At 44.1% G+C, this 22,073-nt stretch overlaps 1 protein-coding gene across 2 annotated transcripts; it reads right to left on the reverse strand.

Annotated features, from left to right (window-relative positions):
• Nucleotides 1–5,106: 5,106 nt before the first annotated feature.
• LOC147863323 (uncharacterized) lies at nt 5,107–7,842 on the reverse strand. 2 transcript variants are annotated; one of them, XM_087321554.1, is made up of 2 exons: nt 7,693–7,842; nt 5,107–7,126 (listed from the first exon to the last, which is right to left on the reverse strand). In XM_087321554.1, exon 2 carries the CDS (start codon nt 7,046–7,048, stop codon nt 5,537–5,539), a length of 1,512 nt encoding a protein of 503 aa, XP_087177680.1. In that variant the 5' UTR covers nt 7,049–7,126; nt 7,693–7,842; the 3' UTR covers nt 5,107–5,536. The 2 variants fall into 2 exon arrangements, with proteins under 2 accessions (XP_087177680.1, XP_087177678.1); XM_087321552.1 differs by lacking the exon at nt 7,693–7,842 and having other exon boundaries at nt 5,107–7,271.
• Nucleotides 7,843–22,073: the final 14,231 nt, after the last annotated feature.

The raw sequence follows: 22,073 nt of genomic DNA on the forward strand, positions 1-22,073 counted from the left end.
CATGTGGTTTTCCCAGACTGGGTTTCCACATTAAACATCTAGTGTCTCTCTGTACTTGTTTTCTTGTCTTCGCGTTTTTCTGTCTATGTACTAGTTCTCTTGTTTTCTGCACCCGGATACAAACATGTAACAAGTTGTGGCTGGTCTATTCCTAACAGGATGTTATAGCGGTACTTTTTTCATACCGCAAAGTTATGTGCACCCTCAAGCTTCTTGATGTGCCTAAGGTGGCTACTGTCACTACTGCTAGTCATGATTTCTTAGCCCAAACGGAGGACCAAACTTGCTTTGCAGAAAAAAAAGACCTGTTCTATAGAAAAACGTGATCTACTCTACAGAAAAAAAGAAGACCTGCTCTGCAAAAAAAACGTGACCTGCTCTACAGAAAACCCTAAACCCTACTCTAATACCAGTTTGAAGGGTAGCATGAGGATTAGGGTTTAGGTCAACCAGAGAGGGAGAGAGTCTGAGTGAGAGACAAAGGGAGGGAGAGAGAGATGCATGTTGTCTTGGGTACAAAGATTGTACCATTTTTATGGTTTTTAGATATTATGTATATACAAGTCAAAAATGTGCTACGAGTGTGTTCACACTCATGCACTAATAAAAGGCACGATGGCCCTTTATTCCCAACAGGCAACATGTTAATATTGTGCACTGTAGTGAGTAGAACCTCGGTCCAAACTCCATAGATAAACCAGATTGCTCCATCATGGCAACAATTCTTTCCTGAATTGTGTGGTTCACGCATTCGACAATGTGATTCTGCTCTACGCTATAGGGAGTCATGAATTCACATTGGATAACTTTTTGTTTACAAAACAAGGTGAATTCATCAAGTTGGACTCTCCATGGTTATCAAGCCACAAACTTTTTAGCTTTTGATTTATTTGATTCTCAACCATTGTGAGCCAACCTTCGAAGATTGCAAAGACTTTGTCTTTGGTTCTCATTGGGTAGACCCACATCTTCTTGGTTACATCATCGATGAATGTGACGGTGTATGAAGCGTTGTCGTAGAGTTCATGATCTTCATGTTGAATGCTAGGGTTATGATCTATGATAGTTCATAACAAAAAGGGATAGAGACAAGCATAGACAAGAGATGGAGATAATTAAAGTTACAATATTCAAACTCTTATTTTTTCCTACTCTAGCTTGAACCCGTGACGTCAATCTTGAGAGATGAGAAACCTTCCAAGTAAACTGGATTAATGTCTTGATTATTGATGAATGTATTTTTCCTTGATAGATGCTTACATGCTCCCCTCCGTTCTCCTTAAACAACTGTTCAAATAAGAATGCATGTGATGAGTGCATGTGAAGGATGCAATGCATGTGATGTGTGAGTGCATGTGATGTGTGATCTCCACTTGGCACATGTTATGTCTAATGCATGACAACCATGTTGCTCATCTAAGTTACATGTATGGAATCTAAATAAATAGAAGAGATTATCCGAATGGTTCATACTCGGTGTTTGATATGTGTATTATAGGTTTGAGCCTCACAAATGTCACTTGATTGTTTTTCATATCGTGAAGTAATGGCTTCAAGACTACACTACTACAAAATAGGCAATTAACAATGGGAAAACATGATACTAAAAATATCACTAATTGTGTTGTTCTCTTATTATCATGTGACATAGTTACCAAATCATAATGCGATATAAATTAAAGTGTTCCATAACGACTCATTGAAACAACAACAAAAAAGTATAAATAGGGGAGCTCGAGACCCTTTTGATGCTCTATTGCTTCTTTTGTGGTCTCCCTTGCTCATCACACTCATGCTCTCCAAAACTCACTCTCAACGTATTTGCCAGCTCTTTGATTCACACTCTTCCACTCACGTTGTCATTCACAACTTAGAATGATGAGCAAGACAACAAAATTTGTTTTCTTTGTCTTCTCTTTTTCCCTAAAGCTCTTGTGGTCTATCTCCCTACCTCACAATCACATTGTCCAAAATCTGCTCTCAATGTATTTTCCAACTCTTCGATTGACACTCTTCCACTCACGCTCTTGTTCACAAAGTAGAATGTCAAGTGAGAGAACAAAATTTGGTCAAAGGAATTTCATTAATAAGTGTCATTTCCACAAAAATGCATGTGTCCTTCACATATTTACGATATTCATAAAGGAACAAAAAATGGATATGATCTCCACTAATGTGATAACTCCTCATCATTATTTGGTGACAAATTATCATTACCTTTTCTTGAGTGTTCTACCATATCCGTAACTAGATCTGGAATACTTTGGCCGATCCATTCGTCTCGTTCAACCTCAACGAGGTCTTTTGTTCCATGAAATTCCTGAAATATAAAAGTATAGGAGTCAAAAATGTAATTAGGAGAAGCCTGAAATTATAGTTATTAGGGTTTTCGAAACTGAATCGTTTTGTAAAATCCACTTGCCGTTGCATTTGGTGGAGGATACATGGTTGTCAAAATTTTGTAACCTTTGCATGTAGCTATTTTTTTATCATCCCTCATATGTGAGTGCTCATAATCTTTCATCCACAATAAAAATCATGAATTAGAACTAAAAAAGTTATGCTTACACGACCAAAATTTTGAATCACAAATTTACACTTATAAAATGGGTCTTAAACCCTTTTTATGTTGCCACTTTAGAGATTAATAATTTATGATCTGTTCTACCTGATGGAGGGAGACCAAAGTGAAAACAAATAACATACTATCTAGAGATATAGTGCGTTATATATATCATTTGTAAAAATCTCAACAAAGGTTTTGATCCCACACCACTACTCGAGGATCTCAAATGTGTCTTTATAAGTAAACAAACAATAGTCATGGGCCCCAATTTATATCTTGGATTGTAATAATTTAATGAGCACTATGAAATGTCATTAAGTTTCTATGAGTGGTTTGGGTGCATCATGCTTGAAAATTATTAGACATGATTGACCATTGATTAAACTAGCTCTAGTAGGAGTTGTTACCATCCCATTGATGAAGTCTAGAAACGATGATATCTGACTATATTGTTTTCTTTATTCAATTCATTTTACAATGTGTGAAATAATGACACTCGCCTAAACCCCGGGAAACACTTGCTAGGAAATGTTTACCCATCTTTATGACAAAGTGACCAATTATTGTCTAGACATTGTAAGTTGAACTATTAAGGGTGTGCCACTATTAACTACAAGATGTGAAGTTGTTGTGTAGCCATGAGAGATACCAAATTTTTCTACAAAAGGAAGTACCTTTAGATCTTGTTGATAATCGAGTCTCATCATGCATAATATGCAACAACAAAAATCATCTAGTTTTGGGAAAAAAAATCATCTAGCTACCAATGATGCTTCCCATAAATCCTTTTGGCGTATAAAATCCAAGCAACTCAATTTAATTTCTATTGTCCCTTCATTCCTATTAAAACTATTGTAAATCATTTTAAGGAACCATCTAAATAGACAAAAGGATAAGAATTGATACTTAGTTTCGAAACCATAGGAGTTATCATTAGCACCCATAATACATACCTTCTTTTCGAAGTTGTCACAAAAAGACAAACTCTTTTGAATTGTTTCATAATTAAATTGGTGTGTTGTACAAGCTAAAGAGGCATTCCCCTGAAGAAGTCGATGATACATCACTAACTTGACAAATAAATGCTTGAAACATGATACCAAGGACGGACTTGCCTCAAACATAAACTTGTATGCATACGCATTTTGAACCATGAAAGTTATACCTCATCTTTATAATTTATCTATGATTCCTATAGTGCCTCAAATCACGGATTGGTGATGCCTTAAAGCATTTCAAAGCTATATTGTCCTGCATGTATATATATTTTTTCAAAAAGTTAACAAAACTAAATTGTGATGTGTTATTCATCCTTAGTGATCCTTAGTTTTTGTAGTTGCCTTTACGATATCTATTCAAGTATTTCATAAACCCTTGAAATCCTTCTATGCAAAGAGAAGTGGACTTTCCTCTAAGTTACGAGAAACATGGATACCTCAACAAATGACGAAACAAAATCTCGAGGTTACAATGGCATTGACATTTGGTTCTACACAAATATTTCAGGTTAACTGGCTACAATGACATTGACATGTGGTTCTATACAAATATTTTAGGTTAATTGTTGATAACTGGGGGTATTTTGGATATCCGTCATTGGATCATTTACATTATTTCCTAATGGAAGCTTTGTTTTTACCCTAATTTTAAACTAGTCATTAGGAGAGGTTTGCATTCATCTCAAAATTCCATCTAGAAACTATTAAGTTTGTGATTTTTTGTTGAAAAAGATGAAAAAAAAACCATTGATGTAAAAGTACATGGACCAAGTACATTTACAAACTTTTGAAACTTCTTTTGAAAGGCTGTTCAGGTCTTTCGAATACTCTCATTGAAATTCAAATCCAAAAAAGTGTGAGCAAAAAAAACTTCCCTATTGTGTAAGTGTGAGTGTCGATTTTATTCGCTACCCAACTGTTTAAAACAAAAATTGCAATAAATGTGGAGGATTTTACATCAACACATGCCAAATTCCTCAAATTTTGACTTCAAAGGCACCTTAGCGAGGCTTTGAAGGTCCAAATTGGTCACAAAAATTGACACTGAGATATCTGCAATCAAAAGTAGGCTGATTCTACTGCCTGCATCTATCACAAGGCCTCTTCGTCCAACATCCAATTAAGGCTCTTGAAAAGCTATCTCAATGCTTTTTGTCATTCTAGATACAACTTCATCTGCGTAGTTGAAACTAACTATTTCGAATGTACTTCTGAAAATATTTCATATTGTGCATAAATGCATTTGTCAATAAATGATAGATATTGTAACATTCAGGTAGAAATGATAATTTCATGAATATAAAAATGTGGCTAATTTTCAATTTTTTGTCCACTATCACAATTACCACTCTCTACTTTACAGCCCTCTAATTCACAACCCAGAGAAGCCCTAACTTATTGATAACCATTTTCACAAGCTAACTTCCCTCATTCATTATCATACCAAAGCTGGAATATAGAGTCTTCCAATCCTAAAAACTCCTTGACAAATACATACATTCATGAGCAGAATGTACTAATGAACATGAAAAAAATGTATATAAATGCAAACTGGGAGTCATTAATTCATATTTATTGACAAATTAATACACGGGTTTTTGATTAACTTCCAATTAACATAATCAACTTCATCTATAAATACACAATGCCCATTATCTTTAAAAATCTCCCACACTGGGGTTCGAAAAGGTAGGCCCAAATACAAACACACTTCAATATACATCGTAACACACAATGTGTCAGTGTCACATACGAGTAAGCCAGTGTCCACCACAATTTACTACTCTTGAAATGGGTAACAAATACCACATGCTTTGGGATGGCAAAAGAGTTGGATAGTTAATCATCATAACCTGTCTGTATCATGAACAAAGAAGGGACACCCTGAATTTCTTTTCATAAATATTTCATTACTCGACTAGAAGGCAAATCGCAAATACCTCAGGCCCATAGCATGATCCACCATTATAAGTTAACCGCCAAAAAGGCGAATCCACCAAGGTTTGCCATTTGGAACCTCCCGAAGCCTTCTAGCTTGCATTTCGAGATGAACGCTGGGTTGCTTTTGTGAATAATTGCCAAGTAAAAGATTACCAAGGCATGAAATCGCAACCAACCCCACAACACTAAACAATGGACCTGCCATCAGCTCAACTAAGGAGAATTTCTCTTTTACATTTCTAACATTCTCAAAAGACTCTTCAACTAATGATTCTTCTAAATGCAACCCCACTCCTGATAGCACTTCCATTGATTCACTACGAGATGATTGTTCACCATTACTGTTCCCCTCGGTGCTCGATACATCACCTGATGCCTCTTCTGATGCTGCTGCCGTACTAGAGCCAGTGTTCATGTGAACAGCCTCTTGAACAATGTTCCGACCCTTCTTCAGGTCCTCATAATCAGGATCATCAGTAGGAAGCTCGTATCTACACACAGGGCATGAGTTCCTTGTTCCAAGCCACGGGAGGATACACATACTATGGTAGAGGTGTAGACAAGGGAGTTGCTTCACGGGCTCATCAAGCCCAACCACATCTTTACAAATCGCACATATAGCCGAACCATCATTAATATGCTCTTGTTGTATATGAACAAAAGGGAGAGCATCAATAACTGACTTGGCAGCAGGGGGAGGACCATGCCAAGAAGTGTCCGTATCAATAAGTTGTTGTAGGAGCTCTTCAAATCCTTGAGCATCGACGTAATCACCCGGATTAGAAACATAAGAATCCGATTCAAACCCACCATCTAGAGGTATTTCAGCATTATAACTCTCCAGATTCCTTCGGATAGCTTGCAACCGGCTAAGCACCAATTCCCGCGGAAGAATATTCCTAGTATGCATTTGATAGAACTGTGACCCCTCATCTCCTTCCACATTCTCTTGATCTTGGGTACGCACAGTCTCATTGAAATGTACTTCATTAAATTCCACTTCTTCCCAGTCGACTTCATCATCCTCTACAAACGAATCCCAATCACTCAGCTCAAGAAGACCCACTTCAGCATCAGATTCGGTCTCGTCGCCATGTGAGCCAAATTCTTCTAAATGTTGGTCTAGAATAGTATGTATCTCCTCTATACTTAACTGAGAGAATTCAGGTTCAGGAATTTCGTGAATTGAGGCATGTGTGCCTGGCTGAGTTCCAAACACACCATCTGAACCAGACCCAATGGTATTAGGGATTGCACCATGCATCATGACATCATTGGATAGTCTCATGGTTGTAATGTCAGACAGTGTGCCAAGTGGCACAAAACCATTGGATGGTAGACGTCTAGACGGAGGATGTGTTGCAATGTGTACCTCTTGAAAAGATGAAGTAGTGCCATCCACATCCACATCCACATTCTCATCCAAGGAGGAGGACGTGTTTCGTGTGGCCAATTCCGATGGGCCATTCAAATTTGTTCGCCCAATTCGAGTTTGTCTATGTTGATGTGGGATAGAAGATATGTGGGCATGTGCTGTTTCCATTGTCTCTATAAACCCACCCCCACATATGGAACATATCACTGTTTCATCTTCTTCAGAGACACTGGGTACATGAGCCACCTGAATCTCAGCATTACATTCATGGCACCAATGAGCGTGCTGTGATGAGCGTTGAAATCCCTCCATGTATACAAAAAAATGAAAATACAGAATAATAATTGGGGAATTTAGCAAAAGTGAAGGAAAAGAAGGAATGCAAACCCTAAACCAAAGTGGTAAAACTCAAGAAGCTTCAAAAAAAGGCAGGACAGAGAAAACACAAAATTTTAGAAATGCAAAAAATGTATAGAACCCTAAAAACAAATATATGCAAAAATTGAAACAAAAGCCCTAAGAAAGGAACAGCAAAAGTGAAATAACTGAAGGAACACTAAAAAACAAGGAAATGCAAACGCAGGGATATCAAGAACCCAAAAAAACCAGGAAACGCAGAAAAATTAGAAAAAAATGAAGAAAACCACTGACAACATAAAGATCTAAAGACTTTGAAAAGGAAATGCAAAAGGGAAAGAAATGAAGAAACCCTAAAAAACAACAAAATGAAAGAAACAGGAATGTAAAGAAACCAAAAACCAGTGAACTTCAAAATAATGAAGAAAAGCCCTGACAATAGAAAGAGCTACTACCTTCTCAACAAACACAAAACCGAAAGAGCGTCAACGGAAGACAGAGAGCAGACAGTGAATCAGTTAGTCGCCTTTTCGAGAAGAAAAATCAGAGAGCAGTAACTCCGAGAACAGGGGAAACCCTAAAACAGAGTGCCAGACAGGAGAAAGGAGAGTTAGGAACAAGGAAGCTTATTTTTAAGTAATGACCCTTTTTCTTTGTTTCTTCCTCTCATTCTTTCCCATGTATGTAGGTATGTATGTATGTTATGTGTGTGTGTGTATATGCATGCATGTGTGTATGTATGTATGCTATGTGTGTGTGTGTGTATGCATGCATGCATCTGTGTATGTATGTATGCATGTGTGTATGTATGTATGTTGTGTGTGTGTGTATCTATGCATGTGTGTGTATGTATGTTATCTGTGTGTATGCATGCATGCATGTGTGTATGTATGTATGCATGTGTGTATGTATGTATGTATGTATGTATGTATGTATGTATGCATGTGTGTATGTATGTATGTATGTATGCATGTATGTATGTATGTATGCATGTGTGTGTATGTGTGCATGTAGGCATACATGTATGCTCGTGTCTATATGCTACCAAATCATTAAAACGCCTCCATTTCGATAATCTCATGCAATCTGCACCATCAAATCATTATCCACAAAAAACGTGCGCCCATAAGGAACCCGGCTCTGACCAACCTTTGCCATGTCTTAGCTCGGGCAATTGGAATTTCTAACCCGCCTCTGTCTGGCCTCTGTCACGTCTACCTCAACTCTGTCACATGTAACCCGGCTTTATCCAACCTTTATCACGTTTAACTTGGCTTTGCCCTTGCATCTATCACGTCTAACCCGGTTCTTTTCTTACCTCTATCACGTCTAAATTGGCCCAAATTTGCTAACCTAGCTCCATGAGTCAAGTCGTCATGCGCCTCCATGCATTCAAATTGAGAGGTGCACCCTTTGCGACATCTTTTAAAGATTGAACCATGACTTTACCTATTCATAATAAATCTTTAACAATTAATTCATATGTACCTTGATTGAACGCAAAATACCTTGGGGAACAATACATCAAGGGATCTAAGTCATCCTCCGTCTTCGTCAGCCTTAGACTCATTGTCCTACTTAGATGTCATTAAAGTTCCTCAATATGATGAGGTTTCCTCTATTTCGAATTGCAACTCAAATATAAAAATTCTCACTTCAGCATCATAAATATCTATCATCTAGAATGTGGTTGAGAGACAAGCTCAACATGGGCCGAATTGGATGTGTGCTGATTGGTTAGGCCCGAATCGGCTGAATAAGCCAAAGGCTGAATCGGTTGGCTCAGTTGGATAGAATCCAACATGTCATTGTCGTAGAAAATTATGTGTATGTGTCGGAACAGGGTGGGACCACCGGGGTCTTGAATGAAGGAGCCGATAAGAAAGTGAGAAGGAGAGGTATGGCTTTCTGGATTGCTTCCGGATAACTTTGTCAGAGCGCTACACAGACAAGTATTCGGACTGGATCAGTCTCCGAAAGTTGGATGAGGAGCACACGGGCTCGAACACGCGAACTGCACTGGCCTGTTGCCGGATACCGAACGATGAGCACACAGGCTTAGAGACTCCGGTTAAACACACAAGCAGAGGGGACGGAGATAAGAGTGTAGACAGAAATAGAGAAAGACACTCAATGACATGGGGAGATCTGGATAGCAACAAAATGGTTGATTAACTTGGAATAATAGAAATACAGTTGAACTCGGCCGGCAATAGAGCTTTGAGCTCTCCATGCACACACACAGATCCTGGGGAGCCTTTGGTCGGGAGCACATGGGCTTCCAATGCGAACAGAGGGCTCACAAAAGCGCACCGGAAGGGACAGAACAGAAAACCAGAAGCTTGCCGAGGTCAATCTGACAACAGTTCCCTTTCCCAATCGTGGATCCCTCCTTACTCTTCTCTCCCTCCTTTTATAGCTCAAGGAAAGAGAGAGACCGTTACTCTTCTCTCCCTCCTTAACATTTGCGATGTTATCTACTGTCTTTGCTCCCGCTCGTATCGCTCGAGCTGGAGTTGAGTGCCAATCTAGTCATCATCTAGTTGTTCTACCAGCCGCCAATTGTTCGCCTGCCAGGGACAAGAAATCGTCTGACAACTCCTCCCAGATGGTTACAATACTCTTTGCATCTATCTTGTAGAAGTTGTCACCGTCCTTTCTCCGGTTTTCCGCATCCGCTTGCAGCGTCTGTAATTCTGCTGCTTGTGTGTCCATTTTGACCACCATTGCACTGAGCTTTCAGCAATCATACTCTTTGTTCGTTCTTTCCATGCCAGCACAATGGCACAGATCTGGTCGAGCCCCATCTTGGATTTGTCCTCCGCAACCTGCTTTTCCTCCTTTAACTTCTTTTTCAGGCCCACAGTTGCCTGTGCCTACACCTCATATTCCAGGAATTGAGTTTGATAAATGGTCTAAACTCTGTTCAGCGCCATCTTTGCTCGTTCCCTCTCCTCATAATGTTGCCAGTTGAGCTCCATCCGGTCCCTTGCCGCTTCTTCCAGTGCCTTTGCCATGTCGACCGTCTTGGTCCGTTCTTCTGCCAATGCCTCCGTCGCCCTGTTGACTTCCTTCCGGAGTTCCCTTACCTTCTCCTGCTGCCGGTCACCTTCTGTCATCAACTTCTTGTGTCTGCATCCAAATACTTGTGATCCCGGTGCAATCGTTCAAAATCCCTCGTCTTCTGCTTCAGCTTTTGGTTTATTTGGTGTTGGGCACGATCTTCCTGGTCTTTTTGTTGTCGGAGTTCTTCTTTGAGCCGCTTGATTTCGGTTCCCGCCGATCGTTGGAGCTTATCCTTCTCTTGTAGCAGCTTCTCCTTTTCTTCCTTCAACCGGTCATTTAATTGGCAGCTTTTCCGGAGATTTTCTTCAAGTCTTCGTTTCTCATCCTCCGTTGCCTTCTTCTGCTCTAATTCTCTAGCCCTCAAGGCCTCCTGGGCTTCTAACTCTTCCCTGAGAGTGGAAAGTTCTTCCTCCCGTGTGATGCTTGTGTTTGGTGCTATAGGAGCTACCGGCGTGTTATCTGTCTTGTCAATCACCGGCACCACCGGTTCTGGTCCTGTCGGCCCTTGACTGACCTATTTGGCCGTGTCTGCTTTGGCCTTCTCAATTTCTTCCTCCATGCTCCGGATCCTTGACCGGGCCTTCTCGAGTTCTTCGGTTGTGGCGAACAACCGATCCCGTTGTGCTCTCTCTTCCGCTTCAATTTGACTTACAACCCCAACCACTTGCTCTCCGATCCATTGCAACCATTGACTGTCGGTGCCTTGTTGCCTTGCCGGTTCCGGTTGCGGTGTTGGCTCTGCTATCGCCACAACCCCTAGTTGGATTGTTGTTTCTAGCGACAACTCCTTTTTTTGTTGTGCCTATCGACCCAATGAGATTGGTACTTCCCTTGCCGTTACAAGCCATCAAGCTCTGTTTCCTTCATTGGCTCTGGTTCCTCGGAGTGGGGTGTCGATGTGCTGTCTTTTACTGGTCCCGATTCGTCCCCCTTCTGCTTTGAGTCGCTCCTCTTCTGGCGATGTAGGGGAGTGTCGGTGGGTTCTTCCTCCACCTTCTCCTCTTGGGTTCTCATGTTTATACCTTGAGCCAAGTTAGGCGGCTCTTGCTCTTGCCGACGCAATTTGATTTTAAGAGACCTAACCGGTTGCTCTATCGGTGCCTCTGTCTCCGCCTGCCTCTTCCGACTAGGCTACTCCTTCCCTTTCTGTGATGAACCTCCCTCTGTCCAACTGGGCATGTGCTTGGCAAGGGGTTGTTGCCGCTTCGATGGCTTGTTTGGCGTCGTATCAGTTGTTCGGCCCCACGTCTTTGCCTTTAATGTCCGCACCAGCGGTACCAGGAGAGTAAGCCATTGAGCCACTGCTGTCCACACCTTCTTGCCATTTACCATCGATTGTATGGTCACTCGCAAACAATCAGTGATGATTACGGGCCAATCCACCTTTACCCCTTCGTATGTGGCGATGATGAATCCGGCTTTGTTCTTTGGCATTGCCGGGGGTCGGGGGTGCACAAACCCATACTCGTGGAGCACACGAGCTACTTCTCGGAATAAGGCATCGTCGCCGCCCTGTGTCCAGTACGCTTTGCTGGCCAGGGAATACTCCCCGAAGAACTTCGTCAGCGTCTCTAGGGAAGGATTCTCAATGGAGTAGATCCCTCCCTCTGGCAATCCGATTAAGGCGCGGATGGCCTCCTCCGTGATTACTTCTAGGTCAATCTTCTTCGCGACCTTTTCCACTTCTTCGTGCGGAGGTGCCTCTGCTATCCGTAGGAAGCCCTCCAAGCCATGTTGCGTGAACCATTTCTTGGCCATCTCGGAAAGTGCCATGGGCTCTAGCGTGTCCTCTATTTCGGTGGTGGTGGAGAGCTTTGGTGTGCTTGTGGTAGCTTCTGGCGTTCGCCTAATCACCTGTATCTGCCTCTGTGTGCTAAGTGCTCTGTGTTCGTGAAATGAGAGAGACTTTGTTATGCAAAGGTTTTTTGTTCCCATTCTTGCCGCCTTTTTTCGATTCCTGCGCATGCACGTCGTGTGCTTTTAATAGTGGTTGTGTGACGCGTGGTGGGCTTTAAATGGCTTATGTCACACCGTTTCGAGGCGTCTGTTCATTTTTTAATGGCCTACATTCATTCTTTTTTTTTTCTTTTTTTTTTCCATGCGTGGTATTCTAAACCCTTGTATCCGGCAACACCGGATCCGTTGTATGTTCCTCCTCTTGGTAGATGGTTATCCGCTTGCCGTTCCCGGTTTCTGCTTCGGCATCCGGTTGTTTAAGCGGGTTTTGCGGCATTGGTCCATAATACGGTTTTAGTCAGAAACCGTTTACCCATTTTTCCACGACCTCGCCGGCCAACGTTCCTAGCTCATACGAGCCTTTAAACTCTCGTGTTATCCAGTACAGTTTGGTCCACCAGAACCGTAGCTTTCCCTGCATTTTGCCCATCTCGGTCTGAAATACTAACACCGTTTTGCCGATTCCAAACATTTTCTCGTTCCCTTTCCGGTGCTGGTCGATGAACGCTTTCCATCAGACGATCGAAGAATTGGTTGAGATGAAAAATCGGACGATCGAAGAATTGGTCAGGGCAATGCTTGAGGAGAAGCATATGCCAAAATTCTATTGGGCCAAAGTTATCAGGATGGCGGTATACTTGCAGAATCGGACTTCCACAAATGGAGGGGTGTCGCCACACGAGCTGTACTTTGGGAAGAAGTCGAATTTGGCACACTTCAGGGTTTTCGGTCGTGTTGCATATGTGCATGTGCCAAAGGAAAAGTGGAGGAAGCTGGACGCGAAAGGCCAAAAATGTATCTTGGTTGGCTATTGGGATGAGCAGAAGGGTTATAAGTGTTATAACCCCCCCACGAAAGAGGTTCGAGTAAGTTGAGATGTCATTTTCGACGAGTTGGCTTTGTGGTACATGCCCTCACCTCCTACTCCCATCCACTTCGTTTTGAATTCTGAGGATGAGGCCAGTGAGGCTGAGATGCCCCTTGATGAAGAGGAAATCGGAACTCTAGAAGAGAGTCCAGTCTCATTTTGGCCAAGTGGGCCGAATGAGCGACTGAGTCGAACAGACTAGTCGGATGAAGAGTCGACGAGTAGTGGAGACTCGGTCATGCAGTCCCCGCGCCAGAAATTGAGGAGATGATTTACGTGCAAGTAGAAAGGGAAGATGAAGATGCCGGAATATGGCACCGAGGCCGAAACGTCGGATCAAAGTGAATTCGACATGGCTAGAAGTAAGGAGGGACCTTAGAAAATGGGGTCAACGTCAGTTGAGAGGGCCACGAAATGGGCGAACCAGAAGTTGCGCCGATCCACCCACCGAAAGAATCCCATAATTCAGTACGAGTACAATGAGTATATGGCACATCATTATGCATATATGGCAAAGGTGGAAAATGTGCATGAGCCAGAGAGCTATGTAAAAGCGGCCAAGGACGCGAATTGGCGTGCCGCTATGGGGGAAGAGATGCGCGCGCTAACGGAGAACGAAACTAGGGACCTGGTTGACGCCCCCAAGGGTGTGAAGCCGATCGGATGCAGGTGGGTGCACAAGGTCAAGTAAAACGCCAACGGCTCGGTCAACCGATATAAGACTTGATTAGTGGCGAAGGGCTATGCGCATAAACACGACATCAATTACGATGAGACCTTCACACCAGTCGCGGAGATGACCACTATCCGTGTATTGTTGGTGGTAGTAACGGAAAAGGGGTGGCACTTACATCAAATGGATGTAAAGAATGCGTTCCTGCAAGGCGATCTTGAGGAATAGGTGTACATGGTACAACCCGCCGTATTTCTATCCGAACGAAACACCTCGGCAGTTTGCCGATTGAAGAAGTCGTTGTATGGACTGAAGCAAGCCCCGCATGCTTGGAACGCAAAGATCACACAAATGTTGCGTAATACGGGGTTTGCTCCATCAAAATCGGACTCTTCACTGTTCATTTGTCCAAGTTGGACTGGACCGATTAGCCTTCTACTATATGTCGATGATCTAGTCATTGCCGATGCCGACCTCAAAGAAATCGGCTGAGTAAAGTCTCAGCTTGCACGATCATTCGAGATGCAGGATCTGGGGGACCTTCATTACTTCCTCGAGATCGAAGTGATCCAAGCCCCCGAAGGCATATTGATCAGCCAACGCCATTATGTGTTGAATATTCTCTTCAAGTTTGGGATGACAGATTGTAAGTCCATCTCAACCCCTCTAGACAGAAACGTAAAGCTTCGCCGAGACTTGGGAGAGGCTTGTGACCCGACACTGTTCTGACAAATTTTCGGGAGCCTTTTTTATTTGACAATCACTCGGCCAGACCTCGGCTACCCGGTCGACCTGATTAGTCAATTCATGTTGCAGCCAAAGACCGAACACCTTCAGTGCGCGCAAAGGATATATTGTGATATGTTAGTAGCACTAAGGATAGGCCATTGTTTTATCGGGCAGGAGTAGCCGAAGAGTTAGTCGGCTACATGGATGTCGATTGGGCCAAAAATGCAGGCAATCGTAGGTCAACATCTGGGCTTGTATTTTCACAGGGAAGCGCCGCGATCGCTTGGAGCAGTAAAGAGTCGAAAGAATTCCGAAAGGCCGTTGAGGGCCTAAATTCCTATTCTGGTAAATAGGATTATTGTAGGCCGAATTAGTGTCAGGTTCATTTATGAGCATTCAAGTACTGATGGTACTTGTGTCAACCCACTCGCTAGGGGCTTGTATAAAAAGTTCTTAGCATAGTGTATGTACAGAGTGTTCATTATTCGAAATAGAAGTTGTTGTGTGCTCTCTCTGTCTCTGTCTCACACCATTCTTTGTGTTTACCTAACTGTTGAGTTTCCGAAACCAGCTGTGTACTCAATGTCTATTGCACACACTTCCACACGTATTCTTTTCCACATATGTTTGTACATCAAGAACATTTCATGTGCATTTGTGCACACCCCTGTTCATGCGCATTTGGCGAGTTTTCTCCTAATAACCGGAATCCTCCATGACATCCAACCCCACCAAACAACACATCCTTCGACATGTGCCAAGTAGTGAAGCGGTGGGGATTCTGGATCAGTCCTTACTCGTCCTCTCCCAAACCGTCGCCGATCTGATCCTCATCCAACTCCTCGTCCTTGTTGGCGCTTACGACCTCTACCTCCGGATCCGGTTCCGCTTCGTGTCATTTCTTGAATGCCTTTATCTGCTTCCCCGCAAACGGTACTGCTATCCTTGTCCCGTCAAGCTCCGCAAGGTGATACATGGTATTGTCGTTGGCACTTGTGTTGAGGGGACAAGCTCAACCGGATTTGGATTGGTTGAATAAGCTGGAGCCTGATCAATATCCGGAACGGAGAACTGGATAGGTATCCGAAACCAAGACACGGATCGGATTGTAACCACTAGGCCGTTAGAGGCCTACGATCTTAGCCTAGTACGTAGTCATATTTTTAGGAGTTAGTGTCAGTTGACGCGAAATTTGCGGAATATTACTCGGCCACAACCGAGTCTCAGATTCTGTCGTTTCGAATCGAACACCGAGAATGGGAATGGAGGTGAATACACGTACACACAGACAATATGAGAGAGGGTACACATTATGTTTACGTGGAAAACCCTAAATGGGAAAAACCACGGGAGTCCACAAACTCCAACTATCACTATGTCGAGAGGAATACAACAAGTGAACACAAAGGTAACAACCTCTTGCTAAACAGAGATTCGCTCTCTCTCTCTCTCTCTCTCTCTCTCTCTCTCTTTCACTCAGTACAACAGTTACACTCAATAACTCTATACAACAAATAATGACCACACACCATATGTGTTTGCCCTAGGTCATATTTATACTAATATGACATTAGGACTATTTACAAATATAGCTCCAATGGGCTCTTAGAAACATATTTACCTATATGTCCCTTCATCCCGTGAGAGGTTCTCACCGGGTCTACATCATCCGGTTCTCACCGGTTCTTCCATGCCAGGTACTCATCATTTGGTTCTCACCGTGTCTTCCATTGCCGGGTACTCATATCCCATCTAGAGGGACCAAAATCCTAACAAACTCCCCCTTCACTCTGGCATGGGATGCCTCATCAATCCGATCCTCTTCCGGCATGCGTCCAACTTGTCAGGTGTCAGCACCTTGGTCAGCATGTCTGACCCGTTCTCGTCCGTGTGGATCTTCGTCAGCACAAACTCTCGATCTTCTACTCACTCCTGGATCCAGTGGTATCTGCACTGGATGTGCTTCGTCCGGGAATGGTAGGTGGATGGTACTCTGACTGTGACCGTAGTAGAGCTGGTATTCCTCTTGCCGGATCCCTAGCTCTTCGATGAAGTCCTTCATCCATAATATTTCCTTGCCGGCTTCCACAGCCGCCATGTACTCCGCTTCCGTGGTTGACAACGCAACCGTCTTCTGTAGCCTCGACTGCCACGAAACAGCTCCCCCTACATATGTCATAACATATCCCGATGTTGACCGGCTGGTATCTGCATCAGCCGACATATCCGAGTCGGTGAAACTGTCAAGTTGGGGTTTACCGGAGCCAAATCGGAGACACATACTTGAGGTGCCTTTCAAGTATCGGAGTATCCATTTTTTTGCATTCCATTGCTCATTGCTAGGATTGCTCATAAACCGGCTCACCACTCCGACTGCATATCTGATATCCGATCAGGCACACACCATTGCGTACATTAAGCTCTCGACGGCAGAGGCATATGGTATCTTCATCACATCCTCCTTCTCTGCCTTCGTCTTCGGGCTTTGCTTACCGGATAACCTGTAGTTTGCTAGTAATGTCGATCCGATCGATTTCACATCTGACATGTTGAACCGCTGAAGCACCTTTATCACGTACTCCTCCTGTGACAGCCACAATTGCTTCTTTGACCGGTCCCGGATGATATGCATTCCTAGTATCTATCTTGCCAGACCCAAGTCTTTCATTGAGAAGGTCCGGTTCAGAGCCTTCTTCAGCGTCCGTATCTTGACTTGGTCTCGTCCGACGATCAACATGTCGTCCACGTGCAGGAGGAGTATCAGGAAGTCTCCACCTTCAAACTTCTTCACAAACACGCAGTGATCGGCCTGCGTCTTATGGTATCCTTGATCAGTCATGAAGGAGTCGAACTTCCGGTACCATTGCCGGGGAGCCTGCTTCAAACCGTAGAGGCTCTTCTTCAACCGACAAACCATGTGCTCCTTCCCTTTCTTCACAAATCCCTCCGGTTGCTACATGTAGATCTCCTCTTTGAGGTCACCGTGGAGGAACGTCGTCTTCACGTCTAACTGCTCTACCTCGAGGTCCATGCTTTCCGCTATGCTCAACACCATCTGGATGGAAGTCATCTTTACTACCGGGGCAAATATCTCGTCGAAGTGCACTCCCTTCTTCTGCTAGAACCCCTTCACCACGATCCTGGCTTTGTACCTTGGGGGGTTGCCGGCATCTCCCGGTTTCAACTTGTACACCCACTTATTCCGGAGTGCCTACTTTCCTTTTGGCAACTCCACCAATTCATATGTGTGGTTCTCATGTAGGGAATCCATCTTGTCCTGCATGGCACTCAACCACTTGTGGTTGTGGGTGTCCTCCTTTGCTTCTTCGAAGCTTTCTAGCTCCCCCTCATCGGTTAGCAACACGCGCTCTACATCTGGAAATCTCTGGGGGGGCCTTCTCTCTCTAAGAGGATATCTGTGTCTTTGGTTTCCGGCAACTGGCTCCTCTGTTTGTTCTTCATCCGAATCCAATTCGGGATCTTGGCCGGTTCCGGTTCCTGCTTCCTCTTCTTCTTCTACTGGTTCGATGTCCTCTCCGTAACTGGCCGGTTCTTCGAGTGTCAACCGGCTCTTAGCCAGGTAGGTCCGTATCTCATCGAATCGGTCCTTTCCGGTCAACTCAGAGTTCATTATCTTCTTCTCCGACTCCCAGTCAACAAGAGTCTTGTCCTCCATGAAGATAATATCTCGACTCCGGAACACCTTCTTGTCGCCAGGGTCCCACACTCGGTAGCCAAACTCATCATCGCCGTATCCGGGGAATATGCAAGGCCGGGACTTTGGATCCAACTTTGCTCTCCGGTCCTTTGCAACATGCATGTAAGCGAGACACCCGAACACCTTCAGGTGCTGGTAAGACACTTCCTTACCGGTCCATACTCTTTGTGGCGTGTCTCCGTCCAAGGGCACTGAGGGTGATTTGTTTATCACATATGTCATTGTCGACAGCGCCTCAGCCCAAAACGTCTTGGGTAGCTAAGCATGTGCTAGCATACTTCGAACCCTCTCCATTATGGTCCGGTTCATCCTCTCGGCCAACCCGTTTAGTTCCGGCGTCTTCGACACAGTAAATTTGAGCCAAATTCCCTTCGAGTGGCAATACTCCTCAAACTACCCCTGGTATTCGCCTCTGTTATCTGCTCGAATTGCCTTCAGCTTCTGACCAGTTTCTCTTTCCACTCTCGCGTGGAGCTCCTTGAAGGTGGATAACACTTGATCGTTCGTCTTCAATGGCGAGACCCACAACTTCTGACTGTGGTAATCTATGAACGTCACGAAGTATTGCGATCTGGCATGTGACTTCGTGTCCACTTGACACACATTGGTATGCACCAGCTGTAGTGGTGCATTATGTCTCATCAGTGGCCTTGAGCGGAATGAGGTCCGGTTTTGCTTACCGGCCAGGCAGTCGGTGCACTTCTCAAGATGCACGTCTTTCACCAGAATGAGGTTGTCATCGGCAAGCCTTTTTATCCCCTTCTCGCTCATGTGACACAGTCTCTTGTGCAACAAGTCACCGGTAGTGTCGAATGCAACGTTCACTTCTTCCAGGCATAATCGGGCATTCATTAGGTATAGAGTGTTGACTTTCCAGGCCCGAGCCACTATTAGGCTCCCTTTGCAGAACTTCATGACACCGTTCCGGATGCTACTTGTGTAGCATTCATCATCTAACTGACCGGCTGATATCAGGTTCAGTCGAACCTCCGGAACGTGTCGAACATCCTTCAACAACAACTTGCATCTGGTTGATGTCATCAACAACACATCTCCTAGGGTAATAATTCGGCATGTCCCTTCATTCCCCATCCGGACATAACCGTGCTCACCGGTTGTATAGGATGAGAAGCATTTCCGGTCCGGGGTAAGGTGGAACGATGCTCCGGAATCGACAACCCACGTTGTCTCGTTGCCGACAAGGTTCAACTCACTCTCCTCAGTGATGAGCATCAACTCTTCTTCACTTGCCACGATTGCCGTCGTTCCCTTCCGGTTCAGTCCCCTCCGGTCTTTATCGTTCCGGTCCGGTGACTGCTTCAAATCGGTACCGTCGGTTTCCTTGTCTTTTCGGAAGTGCCAATAGTTCTTCTGGAAGTGTCCCGGCTTGCCACAATACAAGCAAGTAGGCCTCCCCCTTGACTTTGACTGTGTCCCCGACTTTTCCCGGTTCTAGGGACTACGGTTCCTTTGTCTTCCGCGTTCCAATTCGGTGAGGAGCGCTTTGGAGTCGGAGATCGTATCCTTGTCTTTCCGATGCGCCACCTCATCTAGCAAGCTCGACTTGACTCTAGCTAGGGACAATTGCTTCCCTTACGGCACGGTGTTGCCCAATGTGACAACCAACGTCTCCCAGCTATCCGGGAGGGAGCTGAGTAGGAGTAGTGCTAGTACCTCATCGGCAAGAGGTACTTCCAGCGATGTGACTTGGTTTATCAGCCCCGAGAAGGCATTCATGTGCTCCGGAATACTGAAACCCGATTAACGACATTTTTGTTCTGGAACATAATGCCGATCTTCTCCCAGAGCTCATGAGCCTTACTCTCCTCATTAAAATGGTTGTACGGGCTCATGTCAATGAAACATCGGATGTATGCCGTTGTCTTCATGTGCATTACCTCCCACACTGTGGTGTCGATCTTACCCGGTCTCTTGTCCTCGAATTGAACCAGAAACCAAAGATCTTTAACCACAAGCATGACCCTCATCTTCAACTTCCACACTGAGTAGTTGGAGCTGGTGAGCTTGAACATGCCTCCCAACGAATCTTCCATTTTCTGTGTCATTTCGCTCTGATACCAGATTGATGCGAAATATTACTCGGCCACAACCGAGTCTCAAATTGTGTCGTATCGAATCGAACACCGAGAATGGGAATGGAGGTGAATACACGTACACACAGACAATATGAGAGAGGGTAAACAATATGTTTATGTGGAAAACCCTAAATGGGAAAAACCACGGGAGTCCACAAACTCCAACTATCACTATGTCGAGAGGAATACAACAAGTGAACACAAAGGTAACAACCTCTTGCTCACAATCTTTGCCTGGCGGCGGTTAACAGAGACTCGCGCTCTCTCTCTCTCTCTCTTTCTCTCTCTCTCCCTTTCACTCAGTACAACAGTTACACTCAATAACTCTATACAACAAATAATGACCACACACCATATGTGTTTGCCCTAGGTCATATTTATACTAATATGACATTAGGACTATTTACAAATATAGCCCCAATGGGCTCTCAGAAACATATTTACCTATATGTCCCTTCATCCGGTGAGAGGTTCTCACCAGGCCTGCATCATCCGGTTCTCACTGGGTCTTCCTTGCTAGGTACTCATCATTTGGTTCTCATCAGGTCTTCGGTTGCCGAGTACTCATATCCCATCCGGAGGGACCAAAATCCTAACATCAGTCACTCGTATGAGCATTGATGTACATAGAAGTCCTTTTAAGGACATGTATAAAAGTGCTCACGGAGCACATTGTATGTACAGAGTATTATTACTTTTGAATTAGAGTTCATTGTTCTGCTCTCTCTCTATGTCTCCCATGTACACTCTCTTTATGTGATTAAGTTTTCCATTAAACCTACATACATTTTCTATTAACATCCCGAGTTCGTGGTTGACGATGGGATCACTCCAAAGAACACTCCCCACTGAAGAGGACCTACGCTTTCGCCAGGCGGTCCAATGCACGACGTGCCTTAACCCCGGGCACTCAACAATAGAGTCCACGATGAGATCGCAGTGCATGCTATGCCATTCCCGGTCACATACAATGGACCGCTGTGAGTACAACCTGCTGAATTGGCTAGATGCACCAATCCGGCACATCAAGACCTGGAATGACTAGGAGGACAAAGAAGAACGATTTCAGCGAGACGATCGCTACCGACTGGTACAAGACGTCCGATACAGTGACTGATGGGACGATTATGACTAGGACCCGAACGAGAGAAGCTGTGACTATAATGACGATCGTTATAATCGAGATTACTCCCCCGGCTATGATCAGAGAAGAGAGGATCAACGGGAAGACTATGAAGACCGACGCCAGGAAGGATACCGGAACAACCAACCCTATAATAAAAAATGGATCGTTGGGAACTGGCAAAGGATTACCAACGAGAGCTGAATAGAAGCATAACTAGTGCTCAAATGGAACAGAGAAGAGTAGAGGAGCCTAACCGGGTAGTATCCGGATTTCAACTGGGTAACATGCAAAAAGTAGAGTCTAGCAATACACGGAAGGCGTATTGCTACTATTGCCGCCAGGAGGGACACTACAACAACCAATGTCCGGTATAGGGTCACGATATCTGTCACTATGTGCGGATCGTGAGGCGGAACCGTCGGGGTTCTGGACCGGAAGGATTTGAAGTTTGTACTAGCTTTAGCGAGAAAATATTTTAGATAGATTGAGAGAGATTGATATGGAGAAAGAGAGAGATTGAGATAAAGATTTAAGTGCTTAACTTTAGATTTGAGAGACAAGATACATCAACAATAGGATAACAATTTTCGTGCTTTTTATTTCT

The sequence above is a fragment of the Azolla caroliniana genome, unplaced genomic scaffold, assembly GCF_043228905.1.
Source record: "Azolla caroliniana isolate FFs.n. ecotype wild unplaced genomic scaffold, voAzoCaro1.0.p SCAF_6, whole genome shotgun sequence".
In the NCBI taxonomy this organism is placed as follows: Eukaryota; Viridiplantae; Streptophyta; class Polypodiopsida; order Salviniales; family Salviniaceae; genus Azolla; species Azolla caroliniana.

What these genes read in the sequence shown, in the direction of transcription:
- LOC147863323 (XM_087321552.1), bottom strand. Translation starts at nt 7,192, where the DNA reads ATGGAGGGATTTCAACGCTCATCACAGCACGCTCATTGGTGCCATGAA.